Source organism: Rhinolophus sinicus, linkage group LG05 (assembly GCF_036562045.2).
Source record: "Rhinolophus sinicus isolate RSC01 linkage group LG05, ASM3656204v1, whole genome shotgun sequence".
Classification (NCBI taxonomy): Eukaryota; Metazoa; Chordata; class Mammalia; order Chiroptera; family Rhinolophidae; genus Rhinolophus; species Rhinolophus sinicus.
The window spans coordinates 160,642,378-160,665,268 of record NC_133755.1 but is presented as its reverse complement, the minus strand read 5'-3'; the positions used below and the strand labels follow the sequence as shown (position 1 = coordinate 160,665,268).

General features: G+C 39.2%; 1 protein-coding gene across 1 annotated transcript; it reads left to right on the top strand.

The window, feature by feature from the left end:
* Positions 1-290: 290 nt before the first annotated feature.
* PERP (p53 apoptosis effector related to PMP22) lies at positions 291-15,891 on the top strand. The gene is made up of 3 exons (XM_019732810.2): positions 291-842; positions 11,384-11,524; positions 14,444-15,891. Exons 1-3 carry the CDS (start codon positions 629-631, stop codon positions 14,668-14,670), a joined length of 582 nt encoding a protein of 193 aa, XP_019588369.1. The 5' UTR covers positions 291-628; the 3' UTR covers positions 14,671-15,891.
* Positions 15,892-22,891: the final 7,000 nt, after the last annotated feature.

Here is a 22,891-nt window from a genome sequence, read left to right as displayed (position 1 = left end):
GGTGGAGCCCCGGAGGAAGCGTCCACCTCTGCCTGGGAGGGTTGGGGACCGGCTCCCGGGTTTGCCGCACGCGTTCCCAAGCAGGGCAGCATTGACCCCCAGGTACCATTTGAACACGCGTCTCCACCTGCCTGGAACTTAAACATAATGGTGTTGTTGAAAACCAGACCAATATCTGACATCAGGGGTTAACTATGTAGCCGGCGCTGCGCAGAGTAAAACGTACACACGTTGAAGAACTAAGAAACACATTTGTACGAGAAGATCACGTAGGAGGGAAACGAGGCAGTGGGGAAGCGCAGAGACGCGCGTGGCAGCAGCCTGCGCCGCGCGCCGGCCGTGGGAGCCTCGGCCGCGTTCCTCCAGGTCCGCCCGGGGCCGCGTGAGCCCCCCCACGCCGGGTGTAACCTGAGCTCGGCCCCGCCTCTCCCGCGCTCCCCGGCCCAGCCCGGCCCGGCCCGGCAGGGCAGGTCGGGGCGGCGCGCTCTGAGTCACCGGAATCTAGGTGGGGCCTGGGCGCCGCGCCCCCGCGACCTCTTCCCTTTTGTCGCCCTGCCCGCGCTTGCGGGCCACTTTCCGCCGGCGTCCGATCCCCGTGCGCTCCTCTCCCGCTGCCGTCACCGTCGAGATGCTGCGCTGCGGCCTGGCCTGCGAGCGCTGCAGGTGGATCCTGCCCCTGCTCCTGCTCAGCGCCATCGCCTTCGACATCATCGCGCTAGCCGGCCGCGGCTGGCTGCAGTCGAGCGACCACATCCAGACGTCCTCGTTATGGTGGCGATGCTCTCACGAGGGGGGCGGCAGCGGGTCCCCCGCGGATGGCTGCGAGAGCCTAATGAAGTACGGTGAGTGCCATGGCCCGCCGCCGCCTCCGGGAAGTCCTCCGGGTCGCGTCGGGACGTGCGCCCGGGCCTTAGGAAACCGCCTTCTGGGAAGGGACTGAACAGGGTCAGGGGGAATGGGTGATTCAAAAAAACACCTGTTTAGAGCTTAGCTTCATGCATCCTACCCGAGCAAAACCAGGCTCAACACTGGAAGAAAATGGCCCTCGTTCAAACAATGTTTTTTCTTAGGGTTTGTCAGTTACGTGCAAAAGATGATTTCAGTCATTTGAAAAGGTTTGATGAGTAAATATAATGAACAAATGATATATTTTTGGAGACGTCTGAAATTTCTTCCCATTCCGCTGCCTCCTCTGGTTCTTCCTATTATTAAAATATTAAAATACGTGCCTTCCCTAATGTCGCTGTATTATTCATTTAACTTGAACCAAGTGAAAACAGCTCTTCTTCCACTAAAACAAAAAGGCTGTCTTAGTCAAAATTTCAGCAGTTACGATTTCAGTACGTACTGTAATGTTGAACGCGTCAGAATAGCTCTCATGCGCTGTTGTCTCCATGGGTGTCTGCTTTAAGCACAGCCTTGCTGTTTAGAAAACTGTAATGCGGTTTGAAATCGAAAAAAACAAACAAAAACCAAACACATCTTCTACACCCGCGAAATTAAGCAGAGTGGACAAAAATAATATATTGCAGATGGAGTATTTTATTTTTCCAGCATGGTGGAAGCCTCAGTGCTTAACTTGTAAATGGACCTGACGGGAGAGCAGCGTGGTTTTATCTGGTGCCAGCCTCTGCTAACTGGCAGATGTGAAGAACAGCTGGGGTCTGTTGTAATCGGCAGTGTGTGTGGGGTGCGGGCAAGTATGATCATAAGAAGCTTAAAGCTAAATACTATTCCATGGGACCTTACCAAGGGAGTTTAATAGTTTTAAATCGAGAAAGAGAAGGAAGTCCACCCTGCCTTTTTTCATTCCCTTCTGGGATCATTGACTGAATTCTCTTCCCCTCCCCCCTAAGTGGCTCTGGGGCTTCCAACCAAATTTTATTTCTGGAGCCGTCTATCGGGGCTTGGTGCTGATTCTTAAGGAGTGTGAAATTGTTTGGAAGGACCCCTGTGAACTTTTCCCCAGAAGGAGTCATGGTCCTGGTTAGCAAGTAATAAAATGTAAAGACTGAACAACTTTCCTCCTTTTCTTAATATCTATATTTTTCTTTTCTTAAAACAAACAGAATGCCTACCAAGGTTTGTATCATCGCAAGTCTTTTAAGTTTTTAAAGGGAATTTCTTTGAAATAATATCTCTGTATCTTCTAGTTAAAATGCATTGGAATTTAGTATCCTGTAGAGGACGTAGGTCTGCTTAAGCAGCTGTGTTTTGAAACAGACTTTGATAATCATACCTCACTCCAAAGACTAACACAGATCCAAGAATAGTCAGCAATCTTCTGCATATGAAGTAAGAAGGTTAGTGCCGGGAAGGGAGAGGGGTGCTGGTGGAAACAGGATCAGCATGATTGCTGGGACTTGATCTGGCCTGCAAGTCTCTGGCTGTGACCACAGCCCTCTTGTGAAACGCACACAATGCAGTTTTTATTTTTCTTGACTGGAAGGATGAGCTCACCTTTCCTAGGGTGTGGCTCTTCCAACCTCAGATTAATATAATGCTTTGTATATGGAAGGGAGGAAGCAGGTTTGTTTCTCAGTTTAATTTTTTAATTAGACAGAAGGCTATAGCGTTAACTTTTAATTGCAAAGAAAACACTGATTCTGTGTGTGTGTGTGTGTGTGTGTGTGTGTGTGTGTGTATCAATTTAGTAGAGAAATTGGCCTTTGGAAAAGTTCAGTTTTCCAAGTGAGTATTGAAAAATCTATTACTGATTTTTATGATGTAACAAGACTGATTTTCATACATGGGTTGTGGATTTCACACCGTAATTTAGTTATTCTTGTGACCTTAGCAGAGGCAATTAAGTGCCGATAACGTGTTAGACGTGGCTTTAGCTGAAGACCTAGAATCAAATCATGAAGGCAGATCCACTGGTACTAGGTGACCTTGGGAAGGAGAAAATAGATGTGAATTCACCAGGAGAGGTTGTCTCAGGCTGTTGTCGTCAAAGATGAGTTGGGGTGTTTATTATATTTCCACTCCCTCTCCTGGCATGGACTAATGTAGCAAGTGTGTATATCTACACTACAGGGTGATGATCTAGGCGTCTCTGAACCCTCAGATTTTCAGATAGCCTCAGTAAGGCCTTGCAGAAAACAATGTTTATACAACTTTATCTAAAATGTAGCAAACAGTTTATGCACTCCCACACATGTATAAACACAACAAGGAGTAAGGTTGTTGGCTCTAATTAAAATGATACCTCACTATAGAGAATTGACGAAGTTTTAAAAAACTTCTTGATATGTTCTAGGAAGTAAACATTGTGATTTATCATTGTAACTATTAAGGAAGTGGCCTTTTTATTACAAAGTGCTTGACCATCTCTTTTATTAACTGATCTTCATAACATTAATACATTAATTTGGTGTAAATGACACAGGTTATTCCTGGCAAGTATTGGCAATAATACTCAATAATACAGACTTTTAAAGAAAGGTAAACTGTTCATTAATATATAAAAAGCAGAGTCTTATATATCTTCACCATTAACAGTTTTTAAATAATTTTATATTATCATATTGCCTCATTTGTTTTCCTATAAATGAACCAAATTACATGAATATGTTCTTTTCATGACAGTGACAACTAAATAAATACGCAGCTTTACAGATACTTGTTCGAATGTTTTAGAAATCATGGTTTATATTTCTCAAAACGGGAAAAGAAAATCTAGACTTAAACATGAAAATGATCATTCAAATTTCATGTGTTAAATAAAATGCAAAATTAAATTTGAATGCGTGTTCACACACGCTACTTTTGCACTACTGCTTTTCCACTTTTAAGAAAAAAATGTATCAGGAGGCTATTTTACGCATCAGTGAGGTAGATTTCAAATCCCAAGCAAGCTCCCGCTTGTCAGGGTGGAGGATTACAGAGATGAGTTTCTGCATCAAGAATGAAAGTGGGGAGTCAGTCATGAAGAGTGGATTTGGATTTGGACAGACCTGCCGAGCCTCGTTTACCGAAGACATCCTTAGATATCATAGAATGCTTTTTAATATGAAGTCAGCCTTGGATAACTCAAAGAATCAGTGTTACATGAAATGTTTTTAGATCATGTAGCCCTATAGTTCTTAAATGTACAGGAAATGAGAAAAATATGTATGAAGTTAACAGGTTCCATTAGGCTAAATTCAATTTAAGGGACTTCATTTTGAGATTATCCTTTTGTGGCTTTTGGCAGTGAGGCAGGGTTAGATGATAAAATATTCTTGTTTTATGATATTAGGCATTAATAGATAGATTGCTCTTTGAGGGCACATGTTCATGTCCTTACATAAGGAAATAAAAAGTTGGCCACTCTCAATTGGTTTTCATGGTTAAAAATATATGTGCTGACTTATAAAATTGAGACATCTAGGAACCAGTAATGTAGCCCAGTCCATTCCACATTTGCTGCACTTAATGCACTTAGAATTAACCACCTGAGAGCCTCAATCCCGTGTTGGTAACTTAACTTGTCTTCTCGCTGTGAACAGACACAGACTCCTAGACATTAGAATTAGAAGGGAATAAGAGTGCACCTATTCAAACTTTTGCCAAGTGCTCTCAACACCTCCCATGACTGATCTGAACCTTCCTTTGTTCAGCAATTTAATTCCTTTCTCAACGATGCTATTTGTTTAAAAGTACTTCTCTTATACCCTCTTCTACTAGTGGAGCTGAAATGTCCTTTCCTGTAAATTCTGTTTTCCAGCCTTCTTCATTTTGACAGACTTTTAAATATTTAAGGGTAGATCCTAAATTTGCTGCTATTTATCTCGTGTGATTTCCCTGTTTTTATATCTTCCTGTGTAGAATGTTTTCCCCACTCAGACTTTAAAAGAAGACTATACAGGGGTAAAGTGTTATCGTTCTGTAAAATACACCGCAGTAACTAGTTATCATCTGGCTTTGTTTCAGGAGAAAATGCAGAGCATGTAAAGAATCCCACACCAACTGTGGAATGCTCTCCTGTGTGACCCTGCCATTCCTCCTCTAAGCCATTCTTTCTGCCTTCCAGAACTTCTGCAAAATTGCTTCTTCCTGTGTAGATTGTTTTGGGAGTCTGCTAGGAGTTGTCCTGTCGATATTTGCTACTCAAAAAGTGTCCCATACGAGCAGCGTCAGCATTATCTGGGAGGCTATTGGACACTCAGTGGTTCAGGCCCCACCTACTAAATTGGAATCTGTATTTGAACAAGATCACCACGTGATTCAGAAGCAGTTTGAAGTTTCAGAAGCACTGGCCTATATTCCTACAGATTATTTACTCACTGAACATGCAGCAGTGAATATACCATCCTTATATTTATTTGTAGATAGGATCTTTTTTTTTTTTTTTTCAATTACGGTTTTGTCGAGTTTTCAGTTCTACCCATGTATCACATAAAAAACCCTATAGAAACAGTACAGAGAGATCAGACAAAAATCAGGTGGGGTCTTTGGTCTTGTTAATAGATGAATCCTTTGTTCTGGAAAGGGACCCTACTCTAGTTGGATGACAGGTTGGTGTCTGCAGGGCACTGAGTAAGGGGCTACACCACAGACTGTTTTGGTCAGTGTTTGGTGCCCATATGTGAAGCTATTGAAGAATGCAGTGATCCATGAAAAGAAATACTAACTTTAAGGGAAAAATTAGTGAGTCTCCAAAATAATACTAAGAATATTAATATCAGCAATGCTCTCCTTATTTTAAAACTCCTTGTCTTAAAATAAAACTTTGTTTATTTTCACAAGCTTCAGTTTGATTTATGGTTTCTACCTTGACATTCAAGGTATTTATTTTTGCCTGTTTTTGCTCTTTTGTTACCAGTTGACCTTCCTGGTCTTTTCCTAGCCATATTTGCTTTATAACATTGTGTTTTCGTATGTAATCACTGGAAAAAGATAGAATTCATCTTCATACAAAAAATTTACAAACATTTCCTAGGAATAAGTCAGAATTTCATTAGTGACTGTTGAATGGCTTCCATGTTGTTGATTTAATGTTGAAACTTTGCAAGCCAGAGCAAAATTTGATAAGCCATTAAATGGATCTTTAATGAATCTTATTTAAAAGTGGATTGATAATGCTGCTGGTTTCTTTGATAACATGTATTGGGGTTAATATGATGAGCAAAGGAGACATGATTGCTGGCCTGACAAAGCTTACACAAGTGGCCAGAAACTTCTCCAAGTAGTATTTAGAAAGTAAACTTAGGACATAATAGATTATGTATATAAAACACCAAATTTATCTTCCCTTAAGGACACAAAACAAACAAAAAGCTTTCCTACACAGAAACTTTTGTTTACCTCGAGTACTATAAGCATTTGTGGTCCCAATTCAGAGAATAGTTTACAGTGAGAATCCTGCCTGCTCTCCTACACACACACACACACACACAAAACTAAGAAAGGCAATACAATTTAAAGTGCATAAAATAGTAATGAAAGACTCATCTTCAGAATAGATCAAGGTGCACAGTCTGACTTTGAAAAACTGAAGACCATCTGTTGAATCATGGAAGAACTAGCTTGAGGACAAGTTTTAAAAATGGACACTTTCCATTAGAGTTGGTAAATATGGCAGTTTGGGCCATGGTATAATATAAAAATATACATAGTTCCCAAAAGATTTGGGTAAATTTGTAGCTATTATGCTCATTCTGGGTAATTAAGTGAGACCAAAGGTACTTAGGATACAGAGTCAACTTTTTGAAATGTATGTCATGAAGAATTGCCGTCCTGAGTCGGCTTAGCTATCGCTTCCCTTCTCAGACAGAACATTGGGCTGGAAGGACCCTACTCAGACCTGGTAGGTTCCATTTCATCATTTTACAACGAAATAGTCACTGCCATGAGAAGGCGGATTGCCTTGTTTGTCATTCATTAGTCAAAACAGAATCTTCAAAACCATGCTAAGTTTTCTGCCTTCAGTGATAAATGAGTCAATGTGGGTGTCAATGTGCTACAGAAGCAGGTTTTTCAGGTCTACTTCCAAGCAGCCTTTGTCAAGACAAAAATGTCCTAAATTTTCCATTTTGATGACTCAGCACTTTAAAAGAGTTGATTTAACATAGCATAGGAAAAGTTCTTTAAGTGGTCTGTATTTATTTGTTCTTTAAGTGGTCTGTTGGCTTTTGGTTAGGTGAAGTGGCTTACTATTTGTTTAATTCAAGTACCTGAAACTAAGCGTAAATTATATTTCAGTTCTAATGTTAGGAAAAGTAATAATAGCAATAATCTAACTTTATTATTCTTCATCAAATAAACAGGTAAAATTATTGGTATTACTTTTTATAGCAACATTTACATAATTTATTTAGCTATACTTTTAAAACCTTAATATGATAGTCAAAGTCTGGTTATTGAAATATGTTCCTTGCTAGGATGTTTTTCTTGAGAACTTACATTCTGCTATGCAATTTATCTTCATTATGTTTGCATTCATTTGCATGCTTATACAGACCTTTCACTGCACAATTTCAAACCTGTGAACTCAACTTAAAAAGAAAAATCAGCATCTGCTTATTTGAATTTAATGACTGGATTTAATTGAATTTAATGATTGGCAGTAGCTGTAAAAGAATCTAGAAATGAGACTATAATTGACAGGGGGTGGTCACATACTGAAAGTTACATGTTTTGTTTTGGCAGTGCTGCATCTGTTTTTATAAGATTAATCAGCTATCTTAGTTCATAAACTTTAGTATGGATGTAAGACATACCAGTAAAATGTGGATTCCTGGACACTGCCCCTCGAGTTCTGATTCGGTAGGTCTGGAGGGAGGGTAGGAATCTGTATTTTTAATAAGCTCCACTGATGGTTTTGACTCGGTGGTGTATGGGCTAGACTTTGAGACAGTCTGATTAATTAATGTGCTTTACAAAGCTCAGTTTCTCTTCTCTTGAAAGTTACGTTACTAGAAGGAGAAGGCAAAAGTGAGAAAAGAGACTTACTTAATTGCATATCTTGACTTTATTCATTTCTATTTTAAAAGAAAACATTTGTATTTTACCTTGTTCCTAAAATATTTTATCGATCTCACAGGAAAAGGGAGATTTGGTGGGAAGTAATAAAAATTACAAATAGAAAACAATGCCCTCTTATGTACTGTCTCAGCCCCATCCTGACCGCTGCCACTACATGGTAATTGTTGTGAAAACATGGTTTTTGAGCATATAAAAATATGTCTTCTCTTTAATTACCTGTTATGCCCCAGTCATTAATGAATCTAGAGGACACCTGGGGGAAACGTGGAGGCTGGAGAAGGGAACAGGAGAACTTAGCTCAGAGCTCAGGTTTGTCTATAACAAACAAAGATGTAAAAATGCAGTGGATAACTGAGGAACAATCTCTGTGACAGAACAGAACCTTGCAAATGTAGAATCAAATGTAAACTTGAGGTACTGGAGAGAAGTCATGGATATACAGGAGGAACTTTCTAAGCTACGTGACTTTTCTCACAAAAGCTTTCATCCTGACGATAATCTTGAAATAAGGCAGTTTTAGTTTGGTTAACAGATAACAGACTAGCAGTGGCTGATAGATGGCAGAGGCAGGGTATAAATGAGGTCCAGCTGGCTCCAAAGCCCTTGTTCTTTCTGCTGTGCTATATCTTTGTTTTTTTTCACCAGTCAAATGACCTAGAATTAAGTGAGGATAAATATGTCAGCCAAACTGTGATAAGAGTAAAACCAGGGCAGAGGTGCACATGACTCTGCTTTTCGAATGCAACATAGAGTAATACCGTGTTTCCCCGAAAATAAGACCTCACTGGAAAATAAGTCCCAGCATGATTTTTCAGGATGACATCCCCTGAACATAAGCCCTAATGCATCTTTTGGAGCAAAAATTAATACAACACCCAGTCCTATTTTCGGGGAAACACGGTAGATTAAGAGTGCATGTTCAAGCTGAGCTGCGGATGGCTCAGTTGGTTGGAACGCGGGCTCTCAACCACAAGGTTGCCAGTTCAATTCCTCGACTCCCGCAAGGGATGGCCGGCTGCACCCCCTGCAACTAGCAACGGCAACTGGACCTGGAGCTGAGCTGCGTGCTCCACAACTAAGTTTGAAAGGACAACAACTTGACTTGGAAAAAAGTCCTGGAAGGACACACTGTTCCCCAGTAAAGTCCTGTTCCCCTTAAAAAAAAAAAAAAAAAAAAGAGTGCATGTTCATCCATTAATGAACAAATGGATAACACCATATGGGATATCCATACAATAGACTATTTTTTTGGCTATAAAAAGGAATAAAGTACTGATACATCTATGACATAAATGTACCTTGAAAACATTACACTAAATGAAAAAAGACAGTCACAAAAAACCACATAGTATATGATTCCATTCCTGTGCAATGTCCAGAATAGGCAAATTTATAGAGACAGTAAGTAGATTAATGCTTGCCAGAAGCTGGAAGAAGAGGGGAATGGAAAGTGACTATTCATGGACATTGGGTTTCTTTTTGGAGTGATAACAATGTTAGAATTGTAAGTGGTGATGGTTGCATAACCCTATCAATATAGTAGAAACCATTAAATTGTATATTTGGAAAGTGAATTTTATGGTATGTAAACTGTATCTCAAAAAAAGAGTCAGGTTTGGGATTCAGATGGGTTCTAAATCAAACTCTATCTAAATCACATACTACCTGTGTGGCTGTGGCAGGTTATTTGAACTCTCAAAGCCTTACTACAGCCCCATTTCTAAAGAAATGATAATAGTACGAACTTTAAAAAGTTAGTGTAAGGATTCAGTGAGCTAAATATGTTATGTCCTTAGCCTAGTGCTGGACACAGAACAATTCATAAATGTTAGTTATTACCTCTAGAGAGAAGGTTGTGTGTGAAAAAATTTTAAAAATCAGAGCAATCATCAACAAGACAAATAATAACAAGTGTTGGAGAGGCTGTGGAGAAAAAGGAACCCTCATGGTGAGAATGCAGATTGGTACAGCCATTAAGGAAGGCAGTGTGGAGGTTCCTCAAAAAATTAAGAATAGAATTACCATATGACCCAGCAATTCCTCTCCTGGGTATCTACCAAAAAAATTTTAAAACATTTATCCGTAAAGATATATGTGCTCCAATGTTACGGTGGCCAAGACATAGAAACAACCAAAGTGTCCTTCCATAGATGATTGGATAAAGAAGATGTGGTATATATACACAATGGAATACTATTCTGCCATAAGAAAAGATGAAACAGTGACATTTTGCTACAACATGGATGGATCTTGAGATTATTATGCTAAGCAAAATAAGTCACACAGAAAAAGTCAAGAACCATATGATTTCACTGATATGTGGTATATAAAACTGAAAGCAACAAAGTAACAAGACAAACAAAGAAAGAAAAACTCATAGACACAGACAATAGTTTAATGGTTACCACAGGGTAAGGTGGGAGGGGGGTGGTAGATGAGAGTAAACGGGGTCAAATATGTAGTGATGGAAGGAGAACTGACTCTGGGTGGTGAATACACAATGTGATATATAGATGATATGTTACAGAATTGTGCACTTGGAACCTATGTAATTTTACTGACCATTGTCACCCCAATAAATTTTAATAAAAAAAAATCAGAGCAGATTGAATAATAAGAATTTTTGGCTGGAATCATTAGCCTGGGTTCACGGCGCTCCCTATTTCCACAGGTGCAGGGTAGCATGACACAGGGCTGGAGGGGCCCCTGTAATGTAGGTCTTCAAACCTAGAACTCAATTCCCACCTCACCCTGATTGCTTTTAGGCCAATATCAATAATTAGGAACTCTTTTGCAATAAATTGTGAATACTTCAGAAGTTAAAATTTAGGCAAAAGTCTAGAAAGAGTGTGCTAAACGTGTTATAAAAAAAAAATCACAGCTACTCTACAATTAAATTTTTTTATTTCACCTTGCTGCTTAGTCATAAGTATATGTTTTCAAAGATTGTTTTTTGGATGGAACCATACATTGATACAAAACAAAGATGCTTTTAAAGGTATTTGAAACATTTCCTAAAGAGATTGTAATTTGGATTGTTCAATACCAAAAATGTTTACTATGATCGTGTTGTGTTAGAACTTGAGTGAGCCTTTTAAATATACCAGTTTATATGGCCAATTTATTAAATGAGAAACAGTTTAATGAAGTTTAACTTTCATCTCAGAGATAAAACATTTCCCGAAACACCGAGGAGGGAAAGACATTACTGCACATCAGTATATTAATGTCCGACGTATGAATTCCCTATTCTCCCCCTGAGATATCGAGATGCTTAAATATTATCAAAAGAAAAACTCCTTGCACCCAAATATATAATTAGTAGAAAGAAAAAAAAAACTTCTATTGATACTTTGATTAGTGATTTTAAATTTGGCCTGTGTGTCTTATTAATTACTGTTTCTTTTTCTTGCAGCGTGGGGAAGGGCAGCCGCCGCCATGCTCTTCTGTGGCTTTATCATCCTGGTGATCTGTTTCATTCTCTCCTTCTTCGCCCTCTGTGGACCCCAAATGCTTGTGTTCCTGAGAGTGATTGGAGGCCTCCTGGCCCTGGCTGGTAAGATTGAGTGTCAGCAATTCTTCATTCATACCTTCAGCTAGGGTTTCCAGGTGGGAATTCCCGCCTGTTCTCAGGAATTTATTTTTCGCTTTCCCGTTCCCAAATCCTGAGATATAAACTGTTTTCTGTTCTCCACAATGAATCATTTCCACAAAGTGACAGCCGATAGATACTACCAATCACCTGGGTTCAAGGAGCCGATTTTCCCAATTTCCTGACCAACTTTTTCGTGATTCAGGAATGGGAAAGCGAAAAAAATTCCTGAGAATGAGCGGGAATTCCTGCCTGGAAACCCTACCTTCAGCAGACATCATTATAGTAATGTCCAATCCACAAAGAAGATCCCTGACAATTACAGTTCCTGATTTGTTCTCAGAAATGTGTCCCCAAGGGCGGAAGTCACAGAGGAGAGATGTGTTTTAAGACCTAGATCCCTTTTCTCCTGTGTCTCAGGTGGTACTCTGTGCTCCCCACCCAAATGAGGAAGATTATCACTCTGTATATTATCTCTTATAGGTGACCCCATGCTCAGTGACACCTCTACCCCAAGGGGCCAGGGCTGAGTCAGCCCTGGAAGTGCAGTGACTCCACAGTGGGCCCATTGCTGGCCTCCTGTGAGTCCCATGCTGAGGGGCTGGAATGTCCCTGAGCCATTTTACTTCTTGAAGGAGGTCTTATGATGTGGTGGGTCATAAAAGGGTTTTCTGCAGTGAGATGGGGGACCCTGGGAGGGGCCAGATCTGGAATTGCCTCATCGCCAGTGCTGGGGGGCCAGAAATGTAGTTGTGCAGGGGTGTGGGGCTCAGAATGAACATTTCTTAGTAGAATACAAGAACTAGGAGTCTAGGAACAAGGATTATTTGAAATTTTAGGCAGGCACCTGGCACTAGGGATAGAGTTTATGTTGGGGATGTTGAAAAAGTTTTAGTTCTAGAAAGTGGTGATGGTTATGCAATACTGTGAATGTATTTAATGCCACTGAGGTGTACACTGAACAAATGGTTAAGATGATAAATATTGCGTTGTATATATTTTGTCACAATTGAAAAACATCCTAGTGAAACTCTTTTGTTCATCTTAGCATTAAAACATTAAGCTCTAGTAAAGGCCACCTCAAGCCAACAGGGTTGCAGAAGTTGTAAAGAAAACTAATTGCAGTGAGCTTCAGCAGACAAACAGCTTAACGGTCCTGCTTAATTCTGTACTCATTTTACAATTTAAAGTTCCTCCTTAGAGTCTGACAAGTAGAATGGGAAATGTTTGTAGAAGAATAAAAAGCCTAGAGATTCCAACACATTTTTATGGTAATCATATTGAATAAGGCCTACTTGATTGTTAAGATACATTTCACAGCAACAATTATTTTTAAATTTTATATATATTATTGGGTTAAAATCAGAAAACTCGAGCACTGATACAATTTAGATTTTGCAGACATTCATCCAAACCATTACAAGAACTTCATGTATGATGAACTAAAATGCGTAAATCACCATATTTAACATTTGTGCCGAGGCAAATTAGAGAATAACATAGAGAAGGATTACTTTCACACACACAATATTTTGCAGTAACTAACAGACTTAACTAGGAAGAGTTTGCCATTTAAAGTATATAAGAAGCAGAGAAATATTTAAAATCTGCACCAAGATTGACCTTCATAAATTGCCAGAGAAGAGGAATATTCTGAATCAAGAAATAAAAGTAACAGATTAACATGTGGAAACATCTGCAGCCTTTTTAGCAATTAAAAAAAAAAGAAAGCTACGTTAGGAGTTTTGTCTGTGGAATCAGTAGTACAAAATCAAGGTGAAAGAAGAAGTGGTGGTGAGGACTACACTCCCTGGTACATTTCCCAGAGCACAGCCAGCTGGGCCCTCTTTGTGGAGAACACTGGCCCAGAGCTAAAATCTGCTCATACCCTGGATACAGCAATGTACGTTGGAAGTATGAAGTCCAAAAAATGCAGAACATAGCACAGCAAGTACATACTCATTACAGCTTCATGGAAGTATGCACGTTCATTGAAAAAGACTAAAAGATTAAGTATTTTTTTTCAAAGTTGCTTAAAATATTAATACGATAAATAATAATTGTAAGACTGTGACTCTTACAACCAAAGAGTTTAGAAATCTTGACATACGTTTTCTTTCTTATATCCTCCCTTACACTTCCCCCCAAACCCTGTTCTCCTCTTTTATTTCTGTTCCCTGAGCCTGGAATGCTCTTCCCCCTGCCTTCCATCTCTCCCTCTTTGTTTCTGCTTCAGATTCTCACTTCCTTTCGCAGGGTTTTCTGGTAATTCTCCACACTGATCATTTGCATCAATGGTGCATTGTTTCATTTAGTCGTTCATTTATTGGATGAATATTCCAGTGCTGTATTTTTGAATATCAAATGGTGTGTGTGTGTGTGTGTGCATGCACATGTGTGTGTGTATATATGTGTGTGTGTGTGTGTGTGTGTGTGTGTGTGTGTGTATGCATTATTTTTTGTAACACTGGAAATACTAACTATGTCTTTGGCATAGGAAATACAAAGATGAAAACAGACTCTTCGTGACCATCCTGCTTTCTACTGTACACCACAGTTTTGGCACTTTTTACTTCAGTATCTATAATGCTTGTGCATTGACATCGACTGTAGAGTGATTTTCTAGTTGTCTTCTGCCCACATTTCATGTATTCAGTGTTCCACTCAGTTCTAGATATCCCTGACACACACTATTTAATAATCTTTTATGGCTCATGGTTAACTAGATACCCCAACTCCTTTCATTAGCATTGTTTAGGTGGATTTAACACTTATAAAAAGGCAGAAACATTGTGGGAAAGGAAGTTAACCTGTTTTTCCTGTGCGTTCACTCATTTGTGCACGTAATGCATTCATACGTTGGAATTTTTTTCTTCCCTTTAGCTGTGTTCCAGATCATCTCCCTGGTCATTTACCCCGTGAAGTACACCCAGACTTTCAACCTTCACCTCAATCCCGCAGTCACTTACATCTATAACTGGGCCTACGGCTTTGGGTGGGCAGCCACAATTATCCTCATCGGCTGTTCCTTCTTCTTCTGTTGCCTCCCCAACTACGAAGACGACCTCTTGGGCAATGCCAAGCCCAGATATTTCTACTCATCTGCCTAAGAAGGGGAAGGAGCTGCTGCCAGGATGGAACTTTGTTCTTCAGAATACTTTGAACCTTTTTCTGGGGGCAGTGTTCATATCATTAGATTAGTCAAAGTGCTAAAATAATTTGGGAGAAAATATTTCTTAAATGGTGTTATAGTTTTATATTCACCTTTTATATATGTTTTATAGAGTTAAATGAAACTTACTTCTTTTTATTACCTATAATATGCAATATTTCCTTAATATCTTTTTTATACCATTTATACTGCATGTATAAAAGAATCTGAATATGAAATTTATACCATCATAAGGTGAAAATGAGAAGGCTTCAAAGATTTAAGTGACTTGACCAAGTGTTTGTTTTTCCCAGATTAAGTGGACTGGGTCTATTATGGGATCAAGAGAAGATGGAAATGTTGGTAAAATTGTCAGTGACCAAATATTCTTAAAAAACGCAAAAAATATTTTTTCCAGCCTTCAGCTAAAGAAGTAAAAAAGTTTCCCAAATGCATACCATCTCTGATAATATCTACTAACTGTCCTGAATAACAGATTTTTTTTTTGCTAAGCTTTACATTAACTTGATATGTCATTTAGGAAAGTATTCTTTCATGGCCAAAACCTGTTGCAGTACTAAGGCCTCCTTATGTAGGGGAATGCTAAAATGAAATTTTCTCTTCTAAAGTGGTTTGTAGGGTTGGGGTGTGGGAAAATGATATATTAATCTGGACTGTTTGGTGTCTATGTGTTAAAGACCAGAGTAGATTGAGTTGAAAGATGGACTGGGTCTAATGCATCCTGACTGATAGATATGATTCGGTTGTGCAATAAAGTATTAGGAAGGCCATTCCTACCACAAAAATAACATTAAAACAACCTAAAGAGAAGAAATGGTTTAAATTTTTCATCTCAGTTGACTGAGCTCTTATCCTTAGACACAGCTTCTGCTAGACTGCAACTGTAAGCAAAAATTTAAATGTAGTTAAAAACCTGGTCTTCCTTGGTAAACAGATTTAAAACATCTGGTGTGAAACATGCAACAGGAGAATTCAGGGATATGAGATCTCTGAATGGGAAATACCTATATATCACATGATTTTTTTTTTTTTTTTACCATTTGTACTTAACATAATAAAAACCAATTTACTTATCAAATTATTATTTTGTAAGTTGCAGGATAAGCAATTGCAGTTTTTATTATGAATTTTTCCCAATAAACCAGGTGTTCTAATCTTGTTTCTAGTTTGCAGTGTTTTGCCTTTTTAAAATTTTTATTATTTCAAATTGGGGGGAGGCAATTTTTAAAAAATGCTTTGAGTTGGGTAGTAAGAACATTGGATAAAATGAAAAGTTGCTTTCTCCTTGAGATGGAGTATTCTTCATTTAGGTGGTGGAACAACAAGCAGTCTCTTTTCTCCTTTTCCCCTTGTCTACCTTCCCATCTGATAGTTTTTTTCCCCAACGTGCGTCATAGGTTAATTCTCCTATGGTGTATGTAATGTGAAGAACGGTTGAGGAGTGGCATGGTGGGAGAAGGGAGATACTTCTTCTTAGTGCTGCTACTCATTTGGTCCTTGGCAGTAGTAAATTTTTCTTCTGTTATTTCAAAATATGAGGTGAATGTTTCTCATAAATTTAAAAGTATGTTGTCTCGGTGATTATTTACACCATGGTTTGTTTGTTTGTTTTTAATTCTGTGACTAGTGGTGAAGTATTGAAGTAATGAAGTAGTAAGTAACAATGTTAAGAATGCCATATTCTAAAAACATAATACAGCTAATCCAAGAAGATAATGGATATCTAGAGATTAAGAAACTGGGTCTCCCTGTTGAACATGAAAATCGGTCTCAGATACAAGGTTCTGTAAGACATGAACTCTTGTTTTTGGATTTCTTTCCCATGCAACTTTCTTCTTCAATAAGTAACACACTCTATCCCAATGGTGCACATTTAGGAAAAATACAACTTCCTGGGACCAATAAGCTGATGTAATAGAAGCATTTCAATGTGAAACATTTGGGACAAAGACACACTAAGTGTCATTGCTTTGGCTAACATGGTCCACCTTCACCCTTGTTCACGTGTAGAGATCCTCCAGGCCTTGTTGGATCACATTCACCAAGACAGATACGTTTAGGTCATAAACAGAGCAGGCGAATTCCAGAGAATTCTAGAGAGTAATGAAGAATTTGACTGAGAAACCATCTGTAGACTAACAATGCATTGTATGAGATTTCCCATGGTAAAGCAGAGGTGTTTTTTGCCTCTGTAATTATATTAAGAGTCCCCACCCTTTAAATAAGCAGTTCTAGGTTCCCAAGCAATTATCTCACGCTTACACTATAAGTAAATGCCAAGTGCCATTTACTGTTGAATGTAACAAAGAAGTAATATGTCAAGGTCTATTAGTTGTCACACAAAGTAATTACGGAATATAATTAGTGTTAGCTTCAAAACCTATACGGCTGGACTGACTAAGTTTCATAGGCTTTCCTTTTTTAAGGAAATGAAAACAATGGAAGAATATAGTCATAATAACTTAAATAGTTTGATTTTTGCTACAAACACCAGCTGAAGAGAGTCCTATTAATATAATATACACAAATGATGAACTGACTTGTTTTGTTTTTCTAGAACTACCTGAAAAGAGCATGTTTGAGTCTTATCCCAACATTGGCTCTTGTTAGCTGTGCATGCTTGGTTAGTTCACCTCCCCACTTCCTCTATAAAATGATTGCAAATGATCCCTTTTCATAATTCTCTGATTCAATGTGTTTGTATGTGTATCTGCTCATTTGTTAATTTACTCAAAAGTTCTTGAGAAAAGGAAAAAGGATAACATGATGCACATTTTGTGTTTTTCAAATTGATTTTCATAGCTACAATGACTATAATCTTTTAAACTGTGATAGAATTTTTTTTTTTAGTTGAAAATGAAATAATATTTCTTTAGTTGGGTGAACTAAGTAAGTGAATGTAGACTCTATCATGAGTTTAAGGAACCCTGAAGCTTTGAAGAAAAACTTCATTTGTATTCCAGGGACGTTCTGATTTAAGATGGTGGAGTAGACTCTATTAAATAATCACTTCTGACCAGTATAGAAAATAAATAAATAAATAAACAAGTACTAGGGGGAATAAATCCATAAGTAAAAAGGGATCCATTAGCTGACCAGAGATTTTGTCAAATTTCTGGAAGATGAAAAATGAGTGACATTGTCACAGCTCAGTGAAGCGCCCAGAATAAATTCAAGTTGGCTGTCAGGGAAGTTAACAGCTCTGCTGCTTGGAAAGTGCCAGAGGTATCAAATTTGGAGTTGGCAGGAAAAAGAGTGGGAATGGGAAAGGAGGAGGGTGTAAATCAGGGGTGTTAGTTAGAGGTCTGCTCCATGAGGAGTTTGGCAGTTGGCCTGGTCTCCCTTTCCCCCCATCAGACTCCCACCCCAAATTTACACATTGGAACAAGTGGTCTACAGTGCTTACCTGTAGGCAAAACCCAGGGATGATGCTCATGCTTGCTAAGTAGCATACTGTTTTCTAAATGCTTCTTCCCATGTACTAATCCATGTAAAACTCACTTAGAACCTCTGATATGGATTTAATTATTCAGAGAGGAAATGGATGCACAGGGATGTGAAGTAACTTTCTCAAGGTCACATAGCTAGTAAATAACAGTAATAATAGGCACAAAATACACTTGTGGTATTGTTTGGTGCTGTAAAGAATAGTACAGTAGGTATTATTACTATCTGAGTATTCTCCCCCACCTACCCTTGTGTTGGTGTGGGTCCCTCACCTTCTTCCATTTATCCATACTGCAGGGAGGGTTGTGTCTTCCCAGGGTGTTTTGGGGGCATTATATAACGGAGAAGTATGCAATAAAGGAGAAGGGTCAGAAATGTGAAGGACTAGGCCTGGGTGTGTGCTGGTTATTCAGAGAGAGTGGGGATGAGATAGGCAGCTGAAGGAAATGAATGGGAAAGAGAAAAGGATTCAGAAATCCTAGGACCTGTGAATCACACTGCATAGTGTTTGAGAAACACATTGTTTTAAATTTTTATGATTGCACTCTCTGTTTTTGGAGCACTTCTCGGTGATTGGACCATATGAGTTATTATTTCAATACACATTACAGGTATAACCATTTTCCAAATCATCCCAGGGGTGTGGTTGAAATTAGAATGTCTGGTCTTGATTTGCTGGCCTGATGGAGATTGCCTCATAAATAACCCAGTAGCATCTCTCTGAGGCACTCATTAATAGCCTTTCTAAAGAGTACTGCTTTTGGTATTAGAGATTACTGGTCCTAACTGAAATACATTTTTTTTAGACATTAGAATCACCCATATATTGTATAGAATATTGTCTTTATTATTATTTATAAGATATTTTGAAACATGTATTATAGAAAAACACACATAGGATAACTAGTCAGTAAAACAGGAATTCAAAGAATTTTGAAATTTAAATTGCTAGGGGGATGACTGAACAAGGATATTTCATACAATTATGCAGTAAGGATGTAATTGGAACTGAGGCCAAGAGCAGAATGCTTAGCTCCCTGTTTTGAATTCTTCTTTTCCTCACTTTCTGTAACAGTTAATTTTGCAGTGGAGTTTTAAAAACAGGTCTTTGGAGTCAAAAGATTGCTCTATCTTATCTCTGTAGAGTGGTTTCAGGTTTTAAAATTTCTGAAGACACACTGAGCTTAGGGACCCATCAGTGGATGGTCAGAGCCCTTTGGTTTTTGAGATAATTCTTCTGCAGAGTTTGGCTTGCCTTGTCACACATACCATCCTTTGTTCCTGGATTTTGCAATTCTGGTAAGTATCTGGGAGTCTTTTACTGGGTGTGGCAGAGGTGAGAATAACACACCTCTGGTGTGGGAACAGAGAGCCAAAAGTGAGACTTTGAAAGCAAGTTCCGTATGAGAATCGTCTGTTTCTCAGTTTCATGCTTTCAATTCTGGTTGCTCGGTGGATAATCCTCATTTGAAATACTTCAGTGAAAATTCATATTTCCAAATTCCACCCCACCCAGTTCTCAGTCAAGCAGCACCTCAATGCCCAACCCCTTTTTCAAGAAAAAAGCAAAACTGGTCTCAGTGCAGATATTGAAGATTGATGAAATGAAGTATGTGTAGGAAGCTGGCATTTGCCGTGGTTAATTTCATGTTAGAATTTACCATTGGAATAATCTCTTCTGAAGATGTCTAAGGGGTCAGAAGTTAGATACAGCAAGACTAGGGACATCGACATGGTAAAATGAATTCCTGGCTGACCCCAAACAAACACAAATGCCTTTGTCTTAGAACAACGTATTATCCATGCCTCCCCGTCCTTGCTCTGGAGAGATCTTCCCGGTAGGGTTGTTGTAACTTAGGAAAAGAACAGATGCAGCCTTTTGCCGGGAGCGCCCTGGGCTGGGTGCCCTTGTGCAGGGCACAGCCGCACAGCACCCTGAGCAGCCTGACTGTGGGGGCAGGGCATCCAGACACCACGTGGCACAGCCCCTACTGGGAAGGGGAGCCCTGGGACTGTTTTAAGAAAGTCAAGCCTTCCTCCACCCGCCCTGTACGCACCCCTAGGGTTTCTAGGCCGGAATTCCTGCCAGTTCTCAGGAATCTTTTCCCCCGCTTTCCCATTCCTGAATCCACAGAAAAGTAGGTCAGGAAATCGGGAAAATCGGCTCCTTGAATCCAGGTGGTTGGTAGTATCGGCTGTCATTTTGTGGAAACAATTCATCGTGGAGAACAGAAAACAGTTTATATCTTGGGATTCAGGAATGGGAAAGCGATAAAAATTCTTGAGAAAGGGCGGGAATTCCTGTCTGGAAACCCTATGCACCCCTGTACTTGTCTCCCCAAGTGTTGTTCCTTAAAGCTCAGAAACACAGAGGCAGCTTTCATATCAGTACCAGGAATTTAGCACCTGAGTGAACACACTCCCCATTCTCCAATTTATGTCTTAAGGGTAAATTCAATGTTCAGAAAACATCACCAATTAAAGTAAAAGCTGAGTAAAATGATGTTTATCTGTTTCTGTTCTCACATGCTGCAAATACCCAGTACCTCAAGGGAAACTATGCCATATTTAAAAAAAAAGAAAAAAAAAAAAAAAGAAGGGAGGGAGGGAGGGAGGAGAGAGAGAGAGAGAGAGAGAGAGAGAGAGAAAGAAAAGAAAGAAGTGCTTGCTACACTAAAGTTCCTCAGCTTAGAATTCTACTTCTGCACTTCCTGACTGAGAATATGAACAATAATCTTTCAACTACAAGTGGCTAATTCCCAGCCTCAGTGGGACTCTGGAATCCAGGCATGACTTGTCTCTCACACTTTCATAGGTGCTGCCCTGGAACCATGATAAAGCTGAGTTGTTAAAGGAAAGCCATTTCCAGCAGAGAGCCTGCTTCCATCTGAGACTTCTCAGTTCAGTTTGTTGGGTACTAGGGGGCTTATGTATAAAACATGCCTAGTTGTTCACCCCTTTTACATGAGTTTTTGTTTTTGTTTTGTCCTAAGAAGAGGCTAGAAAAGTTTTCAGAATTTATAGATGTAATTGTAGGGAAGCTCTTTGAAATAAATGAGGAATGGGAGAACATTAAATACAAAGCAGCAGCCTGTTTCTGTGGTCTTTCTTCTAAGCAGATTGTCAACAAGGAAAGCACTGTTTGGGGCCCCACGTTTGTTTTGGTAACAGCAGCCCAATCCTTCTCTCAATCTGGGGGTGAGTGAGTCATCACAGCATGAATTAGGACTGGCAGACAAGTGTAGACAACTTCATTCTGAAACACAGAAACTTCTCCTGAAACATGTTTTTCACTGAACAAAATTTGGAAAAACAGACAAAATGAGAATACTCAAAGAAGCTTCATAAGACTTAGATTCTGTCCCAACCTGACACATTATACGTAGGTTTCTTATTCACAGAAATTAACTGTTAGGAATACCTTTTTTCTTTTGAGTTCTACAAATGTCTTTAAGACTTTTGTAAATGAAGTCACCATATAAATTTATAATCTAAAATTCTCAGCACAAGGTGAGAGGTCAGATTTTCCTTAGAGGAATGCATATGAAAAGTTCCAAAAAATATTCATGTTCCAGATGTTAACAGATGTTACTAAAAGAGATTATATGGTCAAGTAATTGCAACAATATCGACCATTTACCACTTCCTTACTATGTACCAGGCTTTATTTCATTTGACCTTAACAACAATCCCATTAGGTAAATATATTATTACCTCTTTTCAAATTACCGATACTGAAGCTTAGAGAGGTTAGTGATTCCCAAAGTAGATAATGGAGCCTTCATTCAAACAGATTTGATTCCAAAGTCATTTCTCCTAACTGTGTGTGTGTGTTGAGTCAGCTCTAACTCCTGGTTACCCTATGAATGAATGAGGTCCACAATGTCCTGTCCTAAAAGCCCTGCTCAGCTCCTGCAGTCACATGCCTAGGGCTTCTTTTATGGAGTCAGTCCATCTCATATTTGGTCTTCCTCTTTTCCTGCTGCCTTCTATTTTCCCAGCATTATTGTCTTTTACAAAGAACCCTGTCTTCTCAAGATGTGCCCGAAACAGGGCAGCTTCAATTCCGTCATTTTTGCCTTCAGTGATGTTTCAGGCTTAATTTGCTCTAGGACCCACTTGTTCATCTTTCTGAGGGTCCAGGGCATCTGTGGAGCTCTCCTCCGACACCATATTTAAATGACCATGCAAAAATATTTTTTGGAAATACAGAAGTAAATAAGGTTTAAAGGATTTTATTTTGTTTCACTGTTTAAAAATGACTATATAAATTTCAAAACTATTAATATGCTAAAATGAATTGTAAGTCATCAAGAGGAGCTTTTGACATTAGAACACTTCCCTTTTATTCATGGCCCTGCCTTAATTTGGATTCCTGAGACAAGGATTTGAGGATAGGTAGTTTCTTGGGAAGTGATCTGAAGTAGCACACATAGAGAACAAGAAGAGTAGGCCAGCTAAGGAAAAAAGACAATCAAGTATGTGTTTATAGTCGTATCACTGCAACTAGAGCTCATTATTTCTGGGGATCCTCTGAGGAGCTGTGCACAATGAGATTCAAAATAGTTCTATGGAAGGACAGGGAATGGGTTACTTGTCCAGTGGCTGTTGCTCTTCATTGTTGGGATTTGCTCTTGGGGTTTAAATCCCAGCATGTTCGGGCTGCCCCGAGTCCAGGCTGAGCAAGCTCCCATGGTACCCGGTAAAGCTCT

Excerpts from the sequence above, each read along its gene's own strand:
- PERP (XM_019732810.2), top strand. The coding sequence starts at position 629 with ATGCTGCGCTGCGGCCTGGCCTGCGAGCGCTGCAGGTGGATCCTGCCC. Across the intron at positions 843-11,383 it reads CGAGAGCCTAATGAAGTACG|CGTGGGGAAGGGCAGCCGCC; the intron begins GTGAGTGCCATG and ends TTTTTCTTGCAG. Across the intron at positions 11,525-14,443 it reads AGGCCTCCTGGCCCTGGCTG|CTGTGTTCCAGATCATCTCC; the intron begins GTAAGATTGAGT and ends TCTTCCCTTTAG.